This window comes from Drosophila suzukii (assembly GCF_043229965.1).
Source record: "Drosophila suzukii chromosome 2 unlocalized genomic scaffold, CBGP_Dsuzu_IsoJpt1.0 scf_2c, whole genome shotgun sequence".
NCBI classification, from domain to species: Eukaryota; Metazoa; Arthropoda; class Insecta; order Diptera; family Drosophilidae; genus Drosophila; species Drosophila suzukii.
In genome coordinates, this window is record NW_027255896.1 from 13,952,687 (window position 1) to 13,970,736 (window position 18,050).

The window sequence follows — 18,050 nt, forward strand, 5'->3', positions numbered from 1 at the left end:
TGCGAAGGCGGATGTCCAGAATTACAGAGGTATTTCTAAATTGTCGGCAATTCCTAAAGCATTTGAACGTATTATTACTTCTCATTTGCAACATTTATGTTCCTCGCTAATATCACCGTGTCAGCATGGTTTTGTTAAGCGAAGATCGACCACCACCAACCTTCTGGAATTGTCATCTATTGTAATAAATGGATTTAAGAATAAAATGCAGACTGACGTTATATACACTGATTTTAGTAAGGCCTTTGCCTCTGTCAACCACTCTCTTCTCTTATTCAAATTAAATCAGCTTGGGTTTCCATGTAATCTATTAACTTGGACTTCAAGTTATTTGAATGGTAGGACTCAGAGGGTTATATTCAAGAACGCTGCCTCAAAACTGATCTATGTGACATCTGGAGTGCCTCAGGGTAGTCATTTGGGCCCTTTGCTGTTTACTTTGTTTATTAACGATCTTCCCTCTATCATAACACACTCTCGTGTACTAATGTATGCTGATGATGTTAAGCTTTGTTTATCACATAATGATATAGCGTCGGGTTTCAACTTACAGTCAGATATTGATTGTTTTCAGGGATGGTGTGAGTATAACCTTTTAAATTTGAACTGCCTTAAATGCAACGTTATGACTTTTCATAGGGGTACTCCTACTTTTGTAAGTTACTCTCTTCAAAATACGCCACTCGACCGTATAAATTCAGTTAAGGACTTAGGCGTTCTTCTGGACCCAAAACTTAAATTTGACTGCCACATAATGTCCACTGTCAGCAAGGCCATGAGTGTTCTTGGGTTTATAAAGCGTTGGTCAAAAGAATTTGATGATTGACAACCAAATTATTATTTACCTCCCTTGTCCGTCCTATTTTGAAATATTGTTCTTCGGTTTGGAGTCCACAATATCAAGTGCATATTGACCGTATTGAGTCGGTACAAAAAACATTTCTTCTTTTTGCCCTTCGTAGTTTGAACTGGGATCAAAACATAAGGCTACCTTCCTATCAGAGTAGATTACTATTGCTTAATTTACCTACCCTTGCAAATCGTAGAACAATGCTTGGTACTATTTTTATGCAAAATCTTATAAGAGGTGATATTGATTCTATAGAACTTGTAAACCGCCTAACTTTCAATGTTCCTGTTAGACTAACACGAAATTATTATCCCCTAAATTTGCCAAGATGTACATCTAATTTTTGTCTGCACGAGCCCTTTCGCGTTCTATGTAATAATTATAACAACCTTTATCATTTAATTTGCACTTCAACTTCTATCCCGGTATTAAAAACTAATATTTGAACTCATTTTCTTCATTCTTAGATGCTTCCTTTATTTTCATTTGTGTCCCGTCTCTATTTGTTTTTTGTATCTTCCTCGCGAACTCGTATGTTTTGCCCAAATTGATAAAAGGGCCCCACGCGTAACAAGCACGTGCTTGGTATCGTTGGGCCACTTGTTTGAACTGCTCGTAGTGCATCAACGTCCATCATATAAAAGCGATATTCCTAACGTAAATTAACCTTTGCAAGCAATTTAACGTAAACTCAAAAAATTAATTTTCCTTTGCTAAGAAGTTAACGTAAATTTGTGTTTTTCCTTTGCTAAAAAGTTAACGTAAATTTGTGTTTTTGCGCGCACGCGAATTGTTGCTGCTTTTGCCGACGTCGCTGCCGCGATTTGCTGATGACTGGTTGCTGCGCACTTTGCTAAGTACCATTTTTAAAGTAATTTTATTAACAATAACAAACATTTCTATTTTCATATTATAAATTTTTTTCTGGTAAATTTCCATTTAAAATTGTTTTCATTTGTTCATTTTTCATTTTTCATTTTAAAGTAGTTTCTTTGACAATTATAAATATTTATATTTTCATATTTAAAATTTTTTCCGATTAAATTTTGATTTTAAATTTTTCTAATCGCTTCGCACTTTTTTCTTACTTATAGAAATATAAAAAAATTGCCTTTTTAAAGGCTTTTTTTATATTTTTATAAATTTACGTATTTATTATCTAATAGTCCTATAAGTTTTAGTCTTTTTAAAGACTAACACTTATAATTCTATTTATAAATTAAGGTATTTTTTTATTCACTTAATTAAGTGTTTTAATATTTTAATAATATTTGTTAGGTAGTTAAAGTAGACATTATAATAATATTTGAAGACTAGGTCTTTTTAAAGACTTTTTCTTTGATTACTATTATTTTATATTTTCAATATTTCTATATACTAATAAAATAGTTCTATTAATTTTGCTTAAATAATCCTTTTTTAAAAAATTATATTTATTATTTATATTTTATTTATATTTTAAAGATATATTTTCCATTGGGGAAATTTAAAAAATTGTATAAAAATGCCTCGTTTAAATAGACCTACAGCATCTCAACGGGCTAGGAATCAGTTATTAAGAAATAGGGCAAATAGGGAAAACATTGAGTATGCAGAGATGGAGAGGATAGAAAATGTAGAAGCTCATCGTAGGCGAAGGGAAAATATTTTAGTCAGGGATGCAGAGCAGGGCGTTAACACAGCGTCTCGTAGGTCAAGACGCCTTAATCTTACCGCACGTGCAGTCGAACAAGCTGCCGATACTCAGCGTCGTTCAGAAAGGCGACAGGAGCAGGATCAAGACACAGCGAACCGTAGGGAAAGGCGGCGAAATAGCCATGTCCGAGCTACAGAGCAGGTTCAAAATACTGCTGACCACTCGGAAAGGCGCTTGAATCCTGCTTTCCGTGCGGATGAGCAAGCAGCCGATACTCGGCGTCGTTCTATTAGACGGCGAAATAGCCAAGTGCGAGCTACAGAGCAGGCTCAAAACACTGCTGACCACTTGGAGAGGCGCTTGGATCCTGTTTTTCGTGCGGGTGAACAAGCAGCCGATACTAGTCGTCGTGCTATTACGCGGGAAAATAGCCAAGTCCGAGCTACAGAGCAGGCTCAAAATACTGCTGACCACTCGGAAAGGCGCTTGAATCCTGCTTTCCGTGCGGATGAGCAAGCAGCCGATACTCGGCGTCGTTCTATTAGACGGCGAAATAGCCAAGTGCTAGCTACAGAGCAGGCTCAAAACACTGCTGACCACTTGGAGAGGCGCTTGGATCCTGTTTTTCGTGCGGGTGAACAAGCAGCCGATACTAGGCGTCGTGCTATTAGGCGGCACAATAGCCAAGTCCGAGCTACAGAGCAGGTTCAAAATACTGCTGACCACTCGGAAAGGCGCTCGAATCCTGCTTTCCGTGCGGATGAGCAAGCAGCCGATACTCGGCGTCGTTCTATTAGGCGCTTGGATCCAACGTATCGTGCGGGTGAGCAAGAAGCAAATACCCTGCAACGAGCACAGGTTAGATCAACACAGGATCGCCTGTTGGAAAGAGCGCAGGATAGGGCTAGGAGAGCTACAGCTAGAAGTGTTAGGGATCGCAGGGTCGTCGAGCAGGCGAGGAATACACTGGCTCGACGAAGTGCACGTATAGCTGCTCGACAAGCAGCCATCGATGCAATTCAAAATATAAGTCAAAGAGCTAGTCAGTATAGAAGCCTTAGTGGAAACAGGGAAGCAGAAAACCTTCGGAACTCAATCCGAAGTCAGGAGATACGGCTTATTATGTCTCAGGAGCATAGGCCCAGTAGAAGACCTACTGAATTGGAAGTTCTTATAGACACTTTTAATAGAAAAGTGAAGCTTGGTCCCGATCAGATTTGCCTTTGTTGTAAAGGATTGTGGTTCCCAAAGCAAATAAATAAGCTTTCTAGAGCCTATTTAGAAGAACATTGCGAGTTCAGGGAAGAGATTTACCAAAATGCAAGCCAGCTTGCTTTCACTGGTGAATCTTTTAAGTTCTGTGCAACCTGTCACAGCAATATAAAAGCCGGCAGAAAGCCCAAAGGTGCCATTTCCAACGGCCTAGATTTCCCAGAAATTCCTCATTGCTTAAGGGGGCTTACTCCCTTGGAGGAACGACTGATTTCACCTCGCCTTCCATTCATGATTATTAAGTCGATAGGTCATGAGCGTCAGAGTGCTATAAAAGGAGCTGTTGAAAATGTTCCAATTCCAGTAAGCAATATTGTGACGTCCCTCCCACGAGCTTTTAGCTGAGGTTATACAGTTCCACCTCAAGCGAAGAATGGAATATGGACATGATTTCATGGCAGAGACCATTAGGCCTTCTAAAATTGCTGACGCTATTAGATACTTAGTGAATACCGAGCTTTACAGAAAACATAATGTGTCAGTAAACGAGCAGTGGATCTCTGATTTTACATCCGAAACTGTTCCCTTCATAGCATCTCAAGCTGACTTAGCATTAGTAGAGGAGCAATTAGCCATCCAGCAGGAGGATGTAAATTCGGAGGCGACTAATTCCGATGAGAATGCGGAAGCCGAAGAGCTAAATCCTGGAGGACAAGAAACGATGCTTGAGAATAACCAGACACACAATGTAGGAATTCCGAGAATTACAATGGCTCCAGGTGAGGGCCAAAGACCTCTCGACGTGATTCTCGATGCTGACTCTGAAGAATTATCGTTCCCAAGCATATATGCTGGCGTCAAGAGACCATCTTCAGAGAGTTATACAACCGTAGTTAGGTCTGAGCTTAGAAACGTAGATAGAAGAGGTTGTAGAACTGACAAATTATTCTTCAATTATAAGAAGTTGGAATTAATTAAAATTCGAAACAATATTTCAACTTGCTTACGTAAGCGCAGCGCCTCCAGCGCTATAACAGCTGCTAACGTACTTGATGAAGATTTTATGGGCAACTTAATTAGCCATGATGATGGATATCGAATTCTTAAAGATATTCGCACGTCTCCTGCTCACTGGGAAGAAGAAAAGAAGAAAGTCATGGCTATGATTCGCCAGTTTGGCTTGCCAACTTTCTTTATAACTCTGTCGGCCGCTGAAACTAGTTGATATGTAGATAGGGTTGAAATAAATGAAGAAGAAGCTTTAAATTTACAATTTAGGGAAAAGGCGCGCCTGATTAGGACAGACCCAGTGACGTGTGCTAGATATTTTGATTATAGATATAGGGAAGTTCTTAAGTTAATGAAGAAACCTGGGGGTATCTTTGGAAGTAATTTTGTTACTACCTATTATTGGCGAGTTGAGTTTCAACAGAGAGGTTCACCTCATATTCACGGTATGTTTTGGCTGAAAGATGCCCCGGAAGTGGATTTCAACAATGAAGAATCTATGTCTAGTGTAATAGCCTTCATTGATCAGTTTGTAACTGTGGATGTTACAAACACAGATTTGGCTCCGTATGTTGAATACCAAAAGCATAATCACGGGCATTCGTGTCTTAAAAAGGTGCGCGGACAATCTGTTTCCTGACTTTGGTTCAACATTTCTAAACTTAAACAAGGATTATCTTAGTTTTGTTGCAGAATGTCCACATACCATAGACGTGACAAATGCTCAAGTTCTACGAGGGCACAATTTCAGTCCCCACGGTAATGTCAATTTTATCGCAAAGGGGAGAGTTAAGCAGCATCAAGAAGATGTGAAGGACCTGAATCACAAACATGATCCTCAGTTGAAGGAAAGATCCACCTTGGTCAATGATTTGTTAGGTGCTTCCTATAAAATTCGGTCAAGGGCTGACCGACATCACGACTTAATTGAGGGTACCCCTCAATGGGGGGGAGAATGTTCGTACCCAAAGGTACTCAACATGACCACACCCAACAAATCAAGCAGTAGCCAAGTTGGGAACAGTACCAGGCGCTCAGTAGCTCCCACTGCATATGAGAATTGCTGATCATCAGACCGTGTTCCAAGTAGTATATAAACATGTTCCAAATGAAGCATTTTTTTTTTTTTTTTTTTAAATGCTTTGCTATTTATTTATTGAATCTTCTCCCTTTGGATACTAACAATAAGTGTATCAAATCTTAGACTAATTAATGTAACTCACAGTCATATGACTGATGTTGTGCTAAAGGGGCCCGAAAGTTATAGCTGGCTTGGCAGGTCGTTGCGTTGTAGACGGGATCGGCTGGAAACCCAAGTCAAGCCTCTTGCGAGGCGATTGGGGTGCACAGAGAGTTTTTCGTTGTAGGACGCTTTTTGTTTGTCTATTTCATCTTTAACGGTAAGAATGCTTAGGTCCCTGTGGATGTTTTGGTTGCGAATATGCCATGGTGCCCCAGTGATAGTTCGCAGGATTTTCGATTGAGCGCGCTGTATAATGTCTATGTTGCTTCTGCTGGCGTTCCCCCATAGCTGGGAGCCATATGTCCAGATGGGCTTGAGAGTGGAGTTGTAGAGCAAAACCTTGTAGTCCAGACGCAGGGGCGAACGAGCGTTAAGAATCCAGTGGAAGCTGCTGGCCTTTAGTTTTAGATGTACTTTCTTGCGTTCGATGTGTCTTCTCCAGGTTAGTCGTCTGTCAAGGTGGACGCCGAGATACGTTACATCGTTGACTTGGGGAATCTGCGTATTATTCAATAATAGTGGAGGGCATGTTTGCCTGTTGAGAGTAAACGTTATGTGTTTACATTTTTGTTCATTTATTTTAATCCGCCAATCAGATAGCCACCTCTCTACTACGAGGAGGTGGTTTGCTAGCTGTGTTGTGGCTCGGCCTGGGCACCTCGAGCGACTTAAAATTGCGGTGTCGTCAGCGAACGTAGATGTTGTTAGCTGCTCGTTCTTGGGAATATCCGCTGTGTATAGGAGGAACAGAGTAGGCCCTATCGCGCTTCCTTGCAGCTTTGATAATGTAGTCGTCGGATGTTGTTGTATTGCACCTTACTGCGAAGGTCCTGTTGTATAGATACGACTCAAGAAGCTTGTGAGTGTAATCAGGTAAGTGTGTTTTGATTTTGTGCATGAGGCCATCTAGCCATACTCGATCGAAGGCTTGAGATACATCGAGGAATATTGCGCTGCAGTATTCCCGATGCTCAAAGGCTGTGCGTATTTCTGATGTTATTCTGTTAACTTGTTCGATTGTTCCATGGTTTTGACGAAATCCAAATTGATGAGCAGGGATAACATTGTGTGCTCCTAGATATGGTGTTATGCGAGTTAGAAGGCATTTTTCGAACAGCTTAGACAGACACGATAATAAACTAATTGGTCTGTAGGATGACGGAATTGTGTGGTCTTTTCCGGGCTTCGGTATCATAATGATAATAGATTTTTTCCATTTTTTCGGATAGTAGCCGAGAGTTATAATCCCATTGAAGAGCTTACAGATAACCTCAATGGCAGAGTTTGGAAGTTCAATTAACATTTTTGGGGTTATTTGGTCACCGCCAGGGGCCTTTTTTGGTTTCAGTTCCCCAATGACTTTCGCGATCTCCTTTGGCTGAAACAACGGTGGTAGGGAAATAGATTCAGATTCGATTTGTGGTAGGAAAAATGAACCAGTGGCAGGGTTCGGCTGGAAGACGTTTCTTAGATGTAACGCAAAAGTTTCGGCTCTATCTTCGTCGCTGCGAGCCCAGATGCCAGATGAGTTTCTTATCGGAGTCACTGTTTCGATTGGAGAGCTCAGATTTGGGTGAGCCCTCCACAGAGGATGTTTTGTACTGGTTGGCGATAGTTTTGTAATGTACTGCAGCTGTGCATTTTCTGTTTCTTGCTTTAGAGCTCGATTTAGTGAGCGAGTGGCTTCCTTAAGACGTTGTTTTGATGACGGCGATCTGTTGGCTTGCCAGGCACGTCGCAGGCGCCTCTTTTCTAGGACTAACCGTTCAATTTGCAGATTAGTTTTGAAGTGGTTGGTTTGCGCGTCCCTGCCTTGTGGTGTTGAGATAGTGGCTGCCTCCACGAATACTTCTTCAAGAGCATCGGTAGAGCAGTCGATGTTGAAGTGAGGTGTTCATTTGATGTGTGAGCTTACATACTTTTTATATTTTAACCAGTTGGTTCTGTGCAACGTCAGCCTGAGGGGGTGATCTGTGGTTCTTGTGCTTTGAAGAAGAGTTATTAGCACTGGCGAATGGTCTGACGACAGGTCCGAAAGCGCTTTGGCGCTTTTTATATTGCGGGGAATGTTTTTTGTCACCGCAAAGTCTATTAGGTCTGGAACTTTCCTGGGGTCTGTTGGCCAGTATGTGGGGCTGCCAGGGGAAACATAGTCTAATTTGTTGTTCGGTTTTATGATTGCATTGTATAATTGCCTTCCTTTGGGAGTCACAAGGCGTGATCCCCAGTGCGTGTGTTTGGCATTATAGTCCCCTGCAGCTATAAAGCGGTCTCCAAGCAAGTTGTAGAAGTCCATGAATTGTCCTTCAGAAATTGTAAAGCGAGGCGGGCAGTAGACAGCGGCTATGGTGAGGTTTCCGTTGCCTGACTGCACTTTGATAGACGTGGCTTGCAGGTAATTAGTTGAAAACCTTTGGTGAAAGTGGTGCTTGATGCGTTCCCTGATTAGGATGCCGGTTCCGCCGTGGGCTTTACCATCTGGATGGTCTGTGCGGTAGAAAGTGTAGCCTCTTATTTGAAAGTTGTATTTGTTTGTGAGGTGCGTCTCTACCAGTAGCATAATGTCGATATGATTTTCATTCAGGAACTGTGTTACTTCAAGGTTGTGCCGTGAAACGCCATTGGCGTTCCACATTGTTATTCGTAGGTTTGCCATCTGATTATTTGGACTGCTTAGCTGCAAGTAGCTGTAACACCATGTTCTGGTTTTGAACCAGTGTTTGCATGGTCGTTTTCATGAATGACATGAGTTCCATCATACTTTGTTGCATGGTGACCATCATAGTTTCCAGAGTGCTTTGCGACTGTTCTTGGATCTGCTGAGCGTTTCCTAGATTAGACTGGAGTGGGTTTTCCGTCCCCGATCGAAGGGCATCGGCGTATGAGAATCCTGTCTGGGTATTTAGTTGACCAAAGGAGGATCTTGCAGCCGTGCCGAAAAATACTTCCGGCGTCGTACGCGAGTAAGTGTACGCATTTTGGGTTTTCTGATGACGCGTTGCTATCACTTTTCGCATGCGGTCCTTCATCTCCTTGTAGACCGGACAGCCCCTGTAGTTTGCCGTGTGGTTACCTTGGCAGTTAACGCATTTTTTCTTTTTGGGGTCTTCTTTGTTGGCAGGGCAGTTAGCCGAATTGTGGAAGTCTCCACAAGCTACACAGACTGTTCGAAGCGAACAGTATGCCCTGGTGTGTCCATACTCCTGACAATTTGTGCATTGCACTGGGCCGTTCCTTTTATGTGGCTCCTCCACGTTAATTCTTCGGTGCAATAAGTATTGCAGGTTATAAATGGGGTGCACTTCATTTTTCTTCAAGACTCTGCTGTCTGGCTCCAGCTCGACCCTGAAGAGTGGTTGCGGCTCCTTGTTCCTGTTTATAATGTTACTGACGTTCTTTGCAGAAAACCCCTTTTCCTTAAGAGCATCGATAACTTCCTTGGCGGTTACGTCGGGCTCGATTCCTTTTATTACCACTTGCAGGCCCTTGCTGCTTTTTAGTTGGTACGTGTAGTAGCTTTTCCTAGCTTCCTCCAGGTTTTTGGATACTGCTCGGAAATGTTCTTCAGATTTGGTCTGAAGCTTGGTTTCATGGATATCCCCTTTTGTGACCGGAACAACATGAAAGTTTCCGTCTCCGGTCAGCGCAACAATTTTGTTGACCAGGGCGTTCGAGATTTTCTCCCTAATGTAAATTGGTGGGGGCTTAGGTTTCGGTTGGGTCTCCTGAGCCCTTCCTGATTCATTTTCTGCTAGAAGCGCAAATCGATTGCTGTCGGATCTCCCGGGTAATATATCTTCTACTTGGACACGGTTTTTTTTTGACTTGTTACCTACCGCGGTGTTCTGCGGGCTAAGCTTACGCTTGATATGGATGTACCGATCTAGTCCGGTCTGTATGGCCGGACCCGCTTGCTGAATTTTGTTTTGGTTTTGATTTGTTGTCGTTGTTTTTGTTGCCGTTGTATTTAGAGCTGCGGTTGCAGTCGATTCCGAAATAATAGTCGTAGCTGTGGTTGTCGTTGGTTTTTTTGCCGTAGCCGTAGTTGTTGCTGACAAATTTAGTGCGGATGCAGAAGTTTTACCGTTGCATGTTGTTGGTGCGCCAGGGGTCGAAACTGATGGTGGGGGGGTTTTGCATTGTTGACTCCACGCCGTTGGAGTAGGGGTAGCCGTAAGTAAGCATGGTGAGCAAGATCGTGCTCTTTGGCTATCGACCGAAAGTAGGGTCGTTTTTTGCACTTCGCTATCACGCGTTGAGACATACGAAAAGTAACCGTCTCTTCGGCTCGCGGAGCTGAGTCGCTCTTTATTCTGTTCGTAGCTCATTGAGCTTTATTAGCGTGGCACTTATTTATTATTATAAGATAAAATAATTATGTGCTAGTTTAAGACATTACACCGATTTTGTGGGTTGAAACCTAAATTTCTTTGGGTTTTAGCGTCTTTTCGCTTATTTGAAATTAACCTGTTTAGTTTTTGTGTTTTGTTTGCATTAATTTATCAACTTTCTTGCACTTTTCGCGGAGCTCGCACAAGACACGTCCACTCTCTTCAGCGGTCGCAAAACAAACCAAATGAAGCATAAAACAGTTATCAACACACCTCTTAAGTCCGCGGTTCTACTTCCTACATCTGGGAATAGGGCTCGTAATACACTATCTTAACTAGCAGCTAACCACGTTAGCTCAACCTCAGCGCAGCTCAGCATCGCCTGTGGTCCGGCATCACAGTAACCATCGTTACCATTGCCGCGACACGATCGTCCTGCCATCAAAGCGTCCCCGTGCCGGCGACAAGTGCTCATTACCCCCTTGTCCCGCAGTGTGACCCGGAAGTGTCTACTTCGGTTAGGCACAAACATATACTACAAATCGACTCCAAGGATACTACAGGGCAACTACAAAGGTGCAAAGAAATACATAAAGGACATCAGGAGAACGTTAAGAACACAAAGGGAGCAAACCAGAGCGTCCAAAGACTCGATTGGGACTGATTGGAGGAAAGAAAAAAAACACGCATCAACAGTCTGCCGAAGGAAGGGGGAAGACGGCACAGAGCAGAGAGCTGTACCGTAGATCTGAGTAGTAAGAAGGAGAGACCGAAGAAAATAGCGGGATTGAGCAAAGAGGAAGGCTCGGAACCGAGGTGTCGTTGAAGGGAGCCCAGGCTTCAAATGAACAATCAAAATCGACAAGCATCATGAGCACACATGTGACGAGGAGCGAAGCGCGCAAGATGATGGCTGCCCACCAGCCGTCCGGAGGATCCAGCCCGGTGAAAGGATAGTCGACAGCTTGGCCTACCCGAACCTCGCGGCGGATCTCCGGGCAGGGCGTTCCCGAGCCGGTCATCAGCTCCGACAGCGACGTCGAGTTGGTGGAAGACCCGCGGGTGAAGCAGCGGCGTTGGCGGCTTCGCAAAGCGGTCAACCGGGACGACGGCCGCATCCCGACTGGCGCGGCGGAGGTCGAATGGGCCAGCGAGGAACCGCCCCACGACCAGCAGGCTCCCGGTAGCCATGCCGAGTCTGTGGCAGCGGCCACGTTGGAGCGAGGAAGGAGGTAAAGAAATCGCCGTAGTGGCAGGCCCAACTGCGGACGGTCGTGGCGGAGGAGCAGCAGCTGTGGGAAAACCCAGGGTACCCATCCACGCCGAGGTGTGCGCCCGAGCCCTGCATCCCACCGCCAGAAGTGGCAGAAGACTGAACTCACCTCCTCACTTCCGCGGTGACTGCCCGAAATCCCACCCACACCGCGGTACGAGGGATCACCGCAGTGGACGCCAGCACGACCACCCACGCCGAGGTTCGAGCAGCCACTAGCGCAGCAGCAGCCACCAGCCAGCAGCAGCTCGAACGCGAGCAGCCACCACCGCTGCAGCAGCCACCACCGGAAAAGCAGCTCGAACGCGAGCAGCAACCACCGCAGCAGCAGCCACCACAGCAGCAGCAGACCGAACGCGAGCGACGCCAGCAGTAACAGACCGATCCGCCGCAGCAACAGCCAGGGAACCCGACGGGACAACACATCCGGACGGACATACCGGCGGCAGACGGTCTTCTGGACCTGCCCGGAGGGACCGGCGGAGGAGACGGCGGCAACGGAAGCGCCCCGAATCTGGGAGGAGAGTGGTCCCCGGGTGAGCCCGCTGGACCCCAGGACCCGCGTCGCACCGGACCGACGATGCCAAGGATAGGGCCATCGACGCCAGCGCCAACAGGGAGCGCGACGGTAACCGCGGATCCAGACGAGCCGCTGGAGCGAGGACCCTGGGAGTGGCCCGAACCCGTGGAAGGTGGCCGACCTCCGCTCAAGCGACAGCACTCGGCGCCCGAAGTGTCCGAGGTGGTGGCACGCCCGAAATTGTCGCGGACGGTGTCGGCGCCGGAGGGCCAGCGATGGCGAGAGATCGCGGAGCACGAATGGCCCGAAGGGATCGCGGAGGCACCGGCGGTGAAGGAGGCTCGCATCCTGGGCGGCAGGCGCAGCGTGCGCGTATGGAGAGAGGGGGGCGCGTTCCGAGTCCGGTTGGGGCTTGCGGGCACGAGAGTGTTCGAGGCGCAGCCAAACAATGTTTAAAAATAAAAGAAACGAAACAGAGTTTAAAACCGGCATAGGACGGGAAACGCAGCTGAAACAGAGGCCAGAAGAGAGGGGCATACTTGGCAGCTCCGGCATCCTGAAATTCACATTGGGTTAAGACAGGTAGCAGCCAAACGAATACCAAAATAATCACCTGCTGCGAAGCAAATGCGAAGTCCTCTCCACACCCGCTCTCGAGTGTTGCCAGCGCGGAGCCAGGATCAGCCGGCTGAGGACGATTGAAGGGCGAGAGAGAGAGACGAGAGGCGAGAGAGGTCGTATGGGGAGAGAAAGGATGAAATAGAAAGGAGTGAAGAAATGCGAAAACTCACCTAGACAGTTACAAAATCACCATGAGACAGGGAAGGGGGCGTCTCGATAGGCGATCGATTGGCACTGGACGATAGTGCGATCGATGGGCACACGAAAATGGAAATATCGGCAAAGGTGGAAAAATCGCAACGAGCAGTTGGCAACGCCGCACCGTCGGTATCGATAGTCGCAGAAACATCGATCACGCACGGATGGTGTGACCAGGCGGAGGAACCGTGGAAAGGTGTGGACGCAGCAATGAGCAGCGAGCTGGGGATCGATAGCCCATGAGTATCGATGTCCCAGTGGAAACACGGGAAATATCGGCGCGGGAGACTTAAAGTTGCTACGAGGAGGATGACCAGCGCTGTAGGAACTCGGTAGAGTTAAGAGCGTCGAGGGAGCATCGAGGGAGCAACGAGAAGCGCCGCGGGAATCACAAGGACTCGAAGGCTAGGATATGCAAGGAAACGCATATATGAACAAGTTTTAAATGTTTCCCGAAGCAAGGGGGGAATGTGAGGAGTTGAACAACTCCCCACAAATAGAAGCAGCAGCAGATGGCCGGCCGCTTACCAGACACGCGGAGAGTTTGGAGACTTGGATGGAGAAAGAGAGAGTTTGGAGACTTGGATGGAGAACGAGAGAGTTTGGAGAACAAGGATGGAGAGCGAGAGAGTTTGGAGACCAAGGATGGAGAGCGAGAGAGTTTGGAGACCAAGGATGGAGAAGGAGAGAGTTTGGAGACCAAGGGTGGAGATCGAGAGAGAATGGAGATTGCGCGGGCAAGGCAAGAGTGCCGTGTGCAAAAGCGGATAACGGAACTCCACCGGACTTTGGACTCTCCCGTGAATTTTGTACCGGGAGAAGAAGTGCCACATCTCGGAAGTGGAGTGGCACACAGACGTGCCACAAGCACCACGGAAACCAGCGGGACGGCAGCAGTGGGCGGAGCATCGATTGGAAGCGGTACGTGAAGGACACGTGGGTCAACCAGGAGGCACGGACTTTGGACCCGGAGTGGAGAGACCCAGCGGGCCATGCGCAAAAGGGAAATAACGGTTCCCGGAGGACCTATATTAGGCCCCAGAGCGCTGGCAGCTGGATCAGTCGATCACAAGGAGTCAAACCGTCATGATCAATCAGATTAACAAAGTGAACAATCAAAACAGCCAGAGTCGTCGGTGAAGCAGCGCCGTGGGAGCCTACGAGGAACAAGATTGCTACGTCGAGACGTTAGGGATTGGGATACCAGGAATCTCCGAATTGAGACGCAGGTAACTGAGGTCCAGAGGGCATCAATCGGATACGTCAAGGCGGTCGGCTTAACCCTATCAACAAAGTCCTGGTACGCCTGGTGGTTAACGAGTATAACAAGCCAGAAGGGAGAACGGTCGATCGGTACGGTCTCAAGTGGAGTTGTCCAGGAGAGCCATACGGTCTCGACTTGCGAGGTCCCGGAGCGGCGTGCCCGAACCCCAAGTATAACAAGCCAGAAGGAAGACCGGTCAATCGGTACGGTCTCGAGTGGAGATGCCCAGGAGAGCCCTACGATTTCGACTTGCGAGGTCCCAGAGCGGCGTGCCTGAACCCCGAGTACCAAAGCCACGCTACGTCCAGTCGCGCAGCCAGCACCGCCAGGAGCAGTGCGTGAGAGATAGCGTCAGCAGCAAACCAGCCACCACATCACGACAGCCACGCAACACAGAGCGAGCCATGCGGAAACGTCCCGGACCACACGCAGAAGGGTGAGGCTAGGGTGGAACGTTCGTTTACACTAGGCGTAGAAGCAAAGTAAAGCGAGAGGCAGCTTCCTGGTGTTCCGCCTTGACTGTCCGCGCGGGCTGAGCAGAAACCCCAATGGGACCATCCGGGACAGAGCAAGGGACAGGCGGCGGTGTGTCGAAAGGAGTGATCCTGAAGAGCGCAGTTTCTGTTCACCCTAGTCTGAGAACGATGACGCTTCCCTAAGCCCGTACGGCTGATCCCCCTCGCGAGTCCGAGTCGTTACCAGCAGTCACCAAGTCAACGCGTCAGGAGCGAGCAGCGAGCGAGCATCTTCAGGGAGCTGCGAGGATCTTCAGGGAGCTACAGGACTGGAGCGCCGAGTCATCAAGGCGAGAGGTCGTCGAGTCCATCAGGACCGTCGGAACTACCGAAGGTCACAAGCGACGAGTCAAGGCCAACCAAGCTACCAAGACATATGTAATAATATACCCGCAATAAGCCCACTACAAGCCCGTAAATTCTGTGCTTTCTCACTGAGCTACAGGTCGGTCACGTTTATATAAATTTGGTGGGACGATCACACAATTTACTGAGCTAGACGCACGATTCTCGTAGCGAGCAGACCACAAAAATCAGTTCGTTACAAGGTTTAAAACGGGAACAGCTGGAGAAATTGCAAGAAGAAGTACAAGAAGACGACTTTGCAAGGCAAACACGGAGCAATACCACTTCTTCAATGGCAATCAACAGCAGCAGGTCAGAATCAGCCGGACATAGCCCGGCGTATATATTATTATTACCGGCAAACCTGTTCAACGAAACCACACCCGGATCCGGAATCGTGCAGGAGACGATAGAGGCGCGATTACAACGAATTATAGAATCAAGCAAGTTGCCACATTGGCACATGGGAAAAGCAGCACAATATCAAGCCAGGGCGTATAACTACCGAAAAAGTGACTGGAGGCACAAGAGAAGAGACATCGTATGGGAACGACAACACCCATTATCCGAAGCAGCTATTGGGTTCGCAGCCAAGCTAGCACCAAAGTATGAGGACCCATTTAAAGTGACAGGCTTCGTGTCTACAGTGATAGCAACGATCAAACACACGGCGACAAGAATGACACACAGAGCGGACATAACGAACTGAAACCCGTAGTAGAGATCGAACTAACCACCCCGTGTCGAATTAGACTTTACACTGAACAACAGGCCATCCATTACAGAATGAAATACAAGCTAAAGAACTCGCTAGCGAAGTAACGAGAGAACTTTCAGCTCCTAAACCAGCAGCGGCGGAAGGTCGTAGTACTCGGGGCTGCTTACGTAGCTGACCCAAAAGGAGTACGAAGGCCGACCTGAGCAGCACCAGTCGCGAGACAGGCACCCCGACGACGACACGGCAGACACATGGCAACGAAGAAGGACACCAAGATAAAGAACGACGAACCCAAGGAAATAATAGCCCAAGCCACCGATCAAGATCCCCCAGACCAAAGACAACAACCGGTACTAAAGAGGCCTGGACTCAGTCATCGGACCAGAGATAGAACCATTTGCATTTGCATACCTGGATCACAAGTGGTCATCGGACGTACGAAGCGGAGAAACTGGAGAAACTGCAAGAAGTGATAAGACGACTTCGCAAGGCAACCATAAGGATCAGCAAGGAGCAATGACACTTCATCAAAGTAGAGCTAACATATCTGATCACTTAGTCAGCGCAAGAGGATACACAATGATTCGGAAAAGATAGCTGCGATCCTCAACATGCCAAGCCAAAAGGCTACGAAGCAGGTACACAGCTTCCTGGGTTCATTATCATGGTACAGAAGGTTCGTTCCTAACTTCACGGAACTGGCGCATCCGCTGTACAACCTGGTCAAAAAGGGTACGAAGTTAAAATGGAACGAAGAGACAGAAGAGGCAACCAAAAACTTGAAGAAAGCTCTAACAGAAACACCAATCCTAACTTGCCCTGACTTTGAAAAGACCTTTGTACTCCAGACGGCCGACAGTAACTGCCGATTAGGAAAACGGCGAAGACGTTTTCTCATACTCCAGTCGAAAACATACAAAGACAAAGCAGATATACTCGGCCACCGAAAAGGAGTGCCCGGCAATCCACTGCATTATCCCAGATGCTCAAGGAAGAGGTACACGGAGCCAAAGTCGAGGAAGACGAGTGGATAAGACAGAAACTCCTGGCGAAAGAAAGAGATCCAGAAACGTGACCAGATTATGCATTTATGGAAGGAAAACTATTTAGACATCTATTGTCATGGGACGCAGACGAGGATACACAACCGTGGAAACTATGCGTGGCATAGAACCAACAGGAAGGAGCTGTATGGGAAATCACAGCGAAGCAGCAGCAGGACACCTAAGTATTATGAAAAGTAAGCACCGGATAGTGGCGTCATACTACTGGCAAGGGATGCACAGGGATATACAGCAAAACGTGCCAACGTTACAAGACTTCACAACAACAGGCTTTGGGAAAAATGATGACATAAATAGCAAAAGAACCCTGGGAAACCCTTTGCATAGACTTCGTTGGCCCACTACCTAGATCTAGCCACGGCAACAACATCCTACTGGTTGTGTTTAACAAGTTATCGAAATGGGTAGAGCTAGCAGCCGTCAAAAAAGCAACATAGGAAATCGTTATGAAAGTAGTACGAGAGCAAATCCTAACACGGTATGGAGCACTGAAAAAACTCATCTCGGATATTTGCGTAAAGTTCACGAGTAACAAGTTTAAGGCACAGTTCCAAAATGGGAAATTGTTAACCAGCTAACAGCCCCATACACTCCGCTGGAGAACCCGGAAGAGAGTGCAAACAGGACAATCACAACAATAAAAGCCCAATTCTTTGGACGACTGGGTACCCGAGATATCAATGGCAATCAACAGCAGCAGGTCAGAATCAACCGGAATAGCCCTGCGCATATAATTTACGGACGTGAAATACGATATCCGGGAAGCCTGTTCAACGAAACCACACCCGGATCCGGAATGGTTAAGGCGACGATCTAGGCACTATTATAACGATTTATAGAAACAAGTAAGTTGGCACATCGGATCATAAGAAAAGCAGCACAAGATCAAGCCAGGGCGTATAACCTACGAAAAAGTGACTGCAGGCCCAAGAGAGGGGACATCGTATAGGAACGACAACACCCATTATCCAAAGCAGCTATTGGGCTCGCAGCCGAGCTAGCACCAAAGTACGAGGACCCATTTAAAGTGACAGGTTTCGTGTCTACAGTGATAGCAACGATGAAACACACGGCGACAGGAATGACACACATAGCGTACATTAACGAACTGAAGCCCATAGTAGAGATCGAATTAACATAAAAACTAACCACCCCGTGTCGAATCAGATTTCACACTAAACAAAAGGTCATCCGTTACAGCGTGGAAAACAAACTAAATAACTCGATAGCGAAGTACCGGGAGAACGCGCAG

The 18,050-nt window shown here is 46.9% G+C and overlaps 1 protein-coding gene across 1 annotated transcript; it reads left to right on the plus strand.

The window, feature by feature from the left end:
• The first annotated feature begins 2,447 nt into the window (after positions 1-2,447).
• On the plus strand, positions 2,448-4,591 carry LOC139354301 (apical junction molecule ajm-1-like). The gene is made up of 3 exons (XM_070998522.1): positions 2,448-3,471; positions 4,292-4,477; positions 4,542-4,591. Exons 1-3 carry the CDS (start codon positions 2,448-2,450, stop codon positions 4,589-4,591), a joined length of 1,260 nt encoding a protein of 419 aa, XP_070854623.1.
• The last annotated feature ends 13,459 nt before the right edge of the window (positions 4,592-18,050 follow it).